The sequence below is a fragment of the Alligator sinensis genome, unplaced genomic scaffold, assembly GCF_000455745.1.
Source record: "Alligator sinensis unplaced genomic scaffold, ASM45574v1 scaffold163_2, whole genome shotgun sequence".
Taxonomy (NCBI): Eukaryota; Metazoa; Chordata; order Crocodylia; family Alligatoridae; genus Alligator; species Alligator sinensis.
Genome location: NW_005842499.1, coordinates 342,858 through 349,895, shown reverse-complemented (window position 1 = coordinate 349,895; position 7,038 = coordinate 342,858). Strand labels below are relative to the sequence as shown.

At 42.7% G+C, this 7,038-nt stretch overlaps 1 protein-coding gene across 6 annotated transcripts in view; it reads left to right on the top strand.

Moving 5' to 3' along the window:
* TMEM273 (transmembrane protein 273) overlaps nucleotides 1–7,038 on the top strand; it is a 58,919-nt gene that overhangs the window by 28,450 nt on the left and 23,431 nt on the right. For all 6 annotated transcript variants that reach the window (XM_025212989.1, XM_025212991.1, XM_025212990.1 and 3 more), the window contains one exon: nucleotides 171–195. In XM_025212989.1, coding sequence (XP_025068774.1) covers nucleotides 171–195 — 25 coding nt within the window. The remainder of the gene's footprint in view (nucleotides 1–170; nucleotides 196–7,038) is intronic.

Genomic DNA, 7,038 nt, shown 5'->3' with positions numbered 1-7,038 from the left:
CCTGCTGAAGTCAACAAGTTTTGCCTCAGTAAGGATTGCTAGGTAAGAGCCAATCTACCATAGCAAGGTTCTCATGGACACGTCACCTTAGTATATAAGCAGGTCTATCTCCTTTGTGTTTCTATCTCTGAGAACTTAGCTAACCACCTTTTCTTACTGTTTTTTCTTAGAGTCAGACGGCAAAATGGAACGAAGGTAAGGGTAATTTCTGTCATCAATCTCTGTGGTGTTTTGGGCACACAAAATATGACGTTTAAAACCTACTCTTCCCATATGCATAGTGGCTAACAGGCTAACAATGAAAATGCTTTGTATAAAAATATATAACAGCTATCTAGCTGAATGTAAGCCATTAATAGCCAGATTTCCAGATCTGTACTGCTGTGGGGAAAACAGAAGACCCATTTTATGCAGAATTTTGAAATTTTCAAATATGTTTTCATTCCAAGTAGAAATGAAGCCCAAACAATATACAATTCTCAACAAAAGAAAATTCTCTCTGAAATTCTGATTGACTGTTTATTATACTATATAATGCATATTAAAGTCTAGATAGAAATGAATTTAAAAAGGAAAAGATAAAAAAGTTTTATCAGAACTTTTCTCCGTCTGTTTCTTTAAAACAGAATTTTGGCAATATTGTTTTAAACTAGTTTCTCAAAACATTACAACTGCATTCTGCAGTGAAAAAATGGTTCCACCACAGTTCTTCCAATTAGAACTTAAAGGGATTTTAAAAAGAATGTAAGCATGTTAATGCTTAATTCCCAGGGAAATCAATAGGAGGCAAGATGCCTTTGAAAATGTAGTTTTGTTAGACACACAACCTCAGAAATGGAATGAGGTTTTATAGATCCCAAGTGAACAGGAATACTTAATGTGTAGTCTGACTTAGGTGTCTAAGGGTACAAACATTTATTACCTTTATGCCACCATAAAAACTTTTATGATGACACAAGCTGTGAGCAAGATGACACCCTTGCCTCTTGTCACACTCCAACTGCCCCAAATGTTGCTGTGACCAAAGGTAATCACAGTTTGTGGCACCTTAGGTGGGAAGACATCTCTTTTCTTATTGTGCACCATGGGAATTCTGCTACAGGGGTATTCCTGGGCATGCTTGCAGATGCACACCCCAGGAATGCCCCTGCAAAAGATTCCCATGGTGCATGTATCAGATTGCTATACCTTGCCTCAGGGAATGTGTTTGCAAGCTTGCTGAACTGGGATTTAGCAATGGGATACACATACTGTAAGAATCCCATGCAGGGAATTCCTATGGTGCCCATTTTCAAGCAGGGGACCCCTATGTGAGTTCCCTCTTTTGCAGACACATGCTCTGAGTTGGGGTGCGGTAGCCAGGGCCATTGTCCTAGAGGATCGGGCCCCTGAAGCCCCAGGAGTGGCAAAGGCCTTACCTGTGGGACAAGAGCCCTGGTGATATCTGTAGATGCCAATGAAGTGGATCAGCCCTGCCAGGATGCATCCCAGTACAGCTGATCCTACTTCAGAGATGACACTTGTTTATAGCCTAAGCTCCAGAGAGAGGTGGGAATTCAGACAAACTCCTGACCTTAGTGTTTCTTACTGGTCAGCTCTCAAAATCTTCAGGGTCTCTGAATTTGACCTTTGGAAGTGCCTATCTCGTCCATTCCCTGTATAGAGTGTTTTGGTGTCAACCTTATTTGGATCACTCTTCAGAAGCACCTAAAGTGCATGTCTATACTGTAACACCAGTGTTAATTAACTAAATGTTCCAGAGCACACCTTGTTCATGTGCTGCTGCTGATGTGCTCCAAGCTGAAGAGTATGCTGCTAAAGTCACTCCAGGGTTGTCTCAAGTAACTAGCCTCAAGCGTACCAGAGACCAAGCCCTAATGATGAGCCAGAGAAAGATGCTCCAAAGTAGTCTCACTGCTATATTTCCAGGTTTGAAGCATATCACTGGCAGCAGGTGGGTGTAGACCACTCAAGAACAGTCCAGCTGAAGCACAGCAGCCACTGTGTTGTTGACAAGTCCAGAGTCTCTCCATGGACTGTATAGTGATCCCAGATGTCTAAACTTGATCATTTGGATCAGCTTCTTAGGGCCAGGCACTTAGGCTGCATATACACATGCTCAGAGGTGGTAGTGGTGGGGGGGGGCAATTTAATTAGAACAGTTCCCAGGCAGCCACTCTAATTAAAACACCTAACCTAAGCCCCCACACATTTAAAAATGGCCTCAGGATGCTTTATCCAAAGTTCCCAGGCTCTGTCCCTGTTTGAGCCTGGGGCACTGAGCACAGCCCAGGCCCCAAAGCAGCTGTGCGAGCTGCATGCTGCGGCTATGGGGCCAAGCTGAGGCCATGCTCAATGCCCCAGGCTGCAGCATGCCCAGGCATTGGGGTGACCAATGCACACTAATCTTTTTTTCTTGAACAATATATAATCCAAGATCCAAGGTCACTTCTTTAATCTTGTGTATCACTCAGCTTCACTGCAGGGATGAGATATTTATTGTCAGTTTTTTGTTCCATTTTTGCCTCATTACATCTGTATTAACTCTTTGGTGGGTCATTCAGTAGTCATGCAGCACAGCTGCCGATCTGGGAAAATAGTATAGCTCTCTACAAAATTTGAGGAATTCTGGTACTTTGGGCAGTGAAGAGACAATTCTGAGGTGAGTGAGTGATTGATTTGAAAATGATATTATATTGCAGTCATTGGCAAGCTGTGCTGGATTTCGACAGAATGGAACAGAAAGGCCCTTTGGTTAGTAATAGCAAGATCTATAGTGGGCCATATTCCTCCCACTTTTTCATCTTTCTGTCATTTGTAGTATGAGATTCTTCTAAGTGCAATCCCTTACACGACCTGGAATTTCCGTTTGTTTGCCAAAACAGACTATATCTGATAGGTAGTATAAGATGGTAGGGAATAGATCTTTTCTAATAATAATAGGATCCCAAATCTAATGTAGCCATTGGAGGCAAAAGTTAAGCATAACAGGGTGGTCTGTCCCCTTGAGAAAGGTCAGCCCTGTCAAGGCCATTCAGCTGTGGGACGTTGTGTAATAAGAAGGGAGTGTCCCACTGGGAACTTAAAAACCCAGAGGGGAGAGCAGAAGAAGAACAAGCTGTAATGGAAACCTTGTAAAGAGAAGAAGCAAGGCTGCTGTGCTGGGGTGAAGCTAGAGTGAAATATTTGTCATCCTGTGTCCAAAGAATGTGGAGGATTTTGTTTTGTTCTGTTAGAAACTGAAGTTTGTTTGGTGGAAGTTGAACTGCCTGAGGAACTAAAAGCAGAGCTAACTGGCCTGCAAAAGGCAATAGAGTAAAGGACCCTCTGATACTGAGACATGTAGGCATTGTATGTAACACCAAATGCTTGTTACACGACCTGGCTTACTACTAAAGCATGATATTACCTCCACATTGGGATTCGACACCCTCCCAGTTCAACTTCTCTGGTGAAACTTAAGAGTTATGCAGGAGGTTCCCTGCTCCTCCAAATCATTGAAGGACATCACTGATTCTTTTGTAATACCATAGTTACTCAATTCCAGGGTGATATCCCCTCCCCCCCATGTTAAATGGTGGGGGGGGGGAATCCCCTCATCTTAGAATTCAGTACAAGGGCAGTGTGGGGAAAAGGGGGAGAGGCAGTGGCTCCAGCTTCCTACCCAGCATCAGAGCTGTAGCCACAGCTGCTGCCTGCTCTCCCACCCCCTGCCACCTCTGCATCTACCATTTCCCCCCTCAACCTATTCTTCCCATCTGCACCCTACACATAGCCTCTGTTTCCCTGTCTGCCCCTCTGCCCTCCCCACTCACCTTTGCTCTGTCAGCAGGCTCCATGGGGAACTGAGCAAGGCTCTAGCCTGGCCCCATAGCAGCAGCATGCAGCCCTCAGGTCCTACAGGGCCTGGGCTTGGGCTGTGCTCAGTGCCCCTGGCTCAAACAGGGATAGAGCCTGCTGGCAGGGAACACTGCTAAGGACTTTGGGGGGAGAAGGGAGCAATGAGGCTGGGGTAGGATAGGGAGGAGGGGGAAGTAAAGAGGCTGGGGGAGGAGGGAAGGGGAGCAGAGGCTGGGGGGAAGGGTAGGGGGAAGTTGGAGCAGAGAAACTGGGGAAGGGTAGGGGGAAGCGGAGACTGGAAGGGAGTGGAGGAGCAGAAGTGGAGGGGGGCAGGCACAAGTAGGGAGTAAGCTGTTTAACCTCCCCACATCACCTGCTCCTGCGCTTCCTGCCCCGCTGCAGCTCCAGGGGGGATGAATGAAAGATGATCTTCAAATAAGTAGATTCTAGACATTTTTAATTTTTCCATGTATGAATCTGATTACTGGGGGGTCATCTTACATTCAGAGTTGTCTTCATGACAAGTAAAAACAGTAGCGTTGGGAGCCCCCAGAGAGTATTTATTAATCCAAGCACTGCACTCATTTTTATCAGATTTATTTTTTGCCATTGGCTTAAGGGGATGCTTCCTATTTACTCAAGCCATTGGTGATTTGTGTGATAATTAGGTCTATATTATTTTTATTACTTGCTTTAAATCTCCCTGGATTAGAATTCCAAGATAAAATTATGCCATTAGCTGCTACTGCAATTCCCACTGAGTTAGCAAGACCTAGAATACATTTGAGCTCATCCCAATGCTTTACCTTGTTCCAGATATCTTATCCCAGATAAGCATGTGAAGCTTTCTGTGAGATCTGATAATCGGTGTGCATTGCCTTCTGTATGGCCATATTTATTACCGTTAGATTCATGTAGCCCCAGGGTGTGCATAGGCACTGGTACAACACTGTCTCAAAAAGTTGCAGGGAACATCAGCTCTTATTTGGTCTTCTCTGTAATGAGACTGGTTAAAAAACGTAAGTGACTGGTAGTCACCCACGAGGAGAAGTGAGTTTAATTCAACTGATAACTTGTCACTGAATCAGTGTTCAGCCAAAGTTTTCTTTTAATGTTGTCCCATTACTCCTTATTATGCCCTTCAAATTAATCAAACTGACTTCTGTCGCCTGTTGAGTCAGACTTTGAACTGATGTAAATCTGCAGTTTCAGTGAAATAAATGGAGCCAGACTGATTTACACCACTGACGGGTCTGGGTGTGTATTGTCTTCTGTTTGTTTGAAAGACATATACTAGGTATATAAATCCACTAAAAAATATTAATGAATAAATATGTAGGTGGCATTTAACCAGTCTATGTTTACTTAATTCACACATTCTCTTAAGTTAATACATCTAGGCTCCTGTTCCTCTTTATAGGATTTCTCTGAGTTTCCTCACAATTTGTTAATATTTTTGGAATTAAAAAAAATGCCCAGAATTAAGCACTATATCAAAGAACAGAAAGAGCTGTCCCCTCCCTGATGAGTTACATGGTATTTAAAATATAAATGTAAGTAACCCAAAATCACATTGGCTGTTCATTAGGAAGTAATTAACAGCTCTTGTCTGTTTATTTGCTAATACTTAAGAGTAAGAGATTTTTAGGCATCATGCTGTCAAGTTAACAAAACAATCATTTAGATGTCAACTGACAATTATTTAATGTCTTTTCTTAAAAAAAAATTAATAGCTCTTGTCAGCTTCAACTGCCATCTTGATGTAAGCTGGGTAAATTATAATGCCTAAAATTTCATGCAAGTTTAATGTATTAATAAAAATGTCTGGGGACATTTAATGTTGGCAATATTTTGACTTAACTACAGTGCACGGCAGCCAGATTTATTCTGACAGAAGGAGACAAAGAAAGAGGCAAACAGAGGCAAGGAGAAGGGCAGAGAGATTAAGAATGCTTACTAAAAAAGAATAAGTGCATATTTGAATCTATTGCAACAGCAGCCAGGAATCTGTTGGCTCAACATGTTCTGAGCAACAAAACACCCCAAAGTCCTTCCTGTGGCTCAACTGGAATATACGTTCGCCAATGTAAATCACTCAGCACAAGATCAGATTTTAAATGCAGTGTGTAGGTCATTATGATATTTGAGGGAGGAGGGAAGAACCTTGGCAGCTGCACAGTACAAGCATCAAGTGTGGCACTGATTTTCTTTTGCTATCATGTGAATATTAGCTTGTTTCTCCACCTCCTTTCTCCCAAGGTATCTCCTTCTGCTGGCTTTACTAGGCCTTCTGGACTTGCATGTAAGACATAGCTTTGCTCCTATGGGTCACTGCCTTCTGGCATGTTTTTGCTCTACTGACCAACATTTTGGCATGTGAAATTAATTTGAGTATGTATTATGTGCCATCTTCTGGATCGAATCAGAGCTGTTCAACCATGTGTCACTGACCCTATACTACCAAGACCACATAGAGGTTTTTAGTAGGTCAAGTGGTAAGGGACTGTGCTTTTCCAAAAAGAGGATCTGTGTTCTGTTCCCCAGCACTGTAACCCTCTTGGTTCTGAGCTCCAAATGAAAGCAAATGTCCTATATGCAAGAGATGAGTGAACAGCTGACTATTCTCTGTATAATCCTGCAACATATACAGTTTACTTGATTACAATGTACATGCTGTCTGTATAGTTTAAAAGAAATCAGGAGTCACAAAAGGGCCACTTTTCAAATCAAATGTGATCCACAAACTTCTGCAATACGGCCCATAGCCTTCCTCGTTTCTAACACAGAGAGGGTGCCTTTGTAGCTGGCCTCCAATTTTATTCTCCACCTTACTTGACTCAACATCCACTTTAATCGGTATTGGACCCTGTTTAGCCATGAGTTAAACCTTACTTTTTTTAAAGTCTATGGAGACTGCAGTAGTCTGATCTATTTTTTTCCAGTTTGGGAGTGGGCTACCTGTTAAACTGCCACAGTAAGCTTTAGTTTAGAAAAGTCTGGATATCTCTGTCCTAAATATTGAGTAAGCTCAGCACATGGAGAGAGACACAGTGGAAGTGCTTTAAAATTACAGCTTTTTACCACTGCTCTGTTGTAGATGTTTCATTTGTTCACTCCATTTAGCAGAGCTTAGCTACAGTGCGATGTTGGAGTACCTCAGTCAGGCTGGGTCTGAGTATAATTCCACCTGCCCATTCC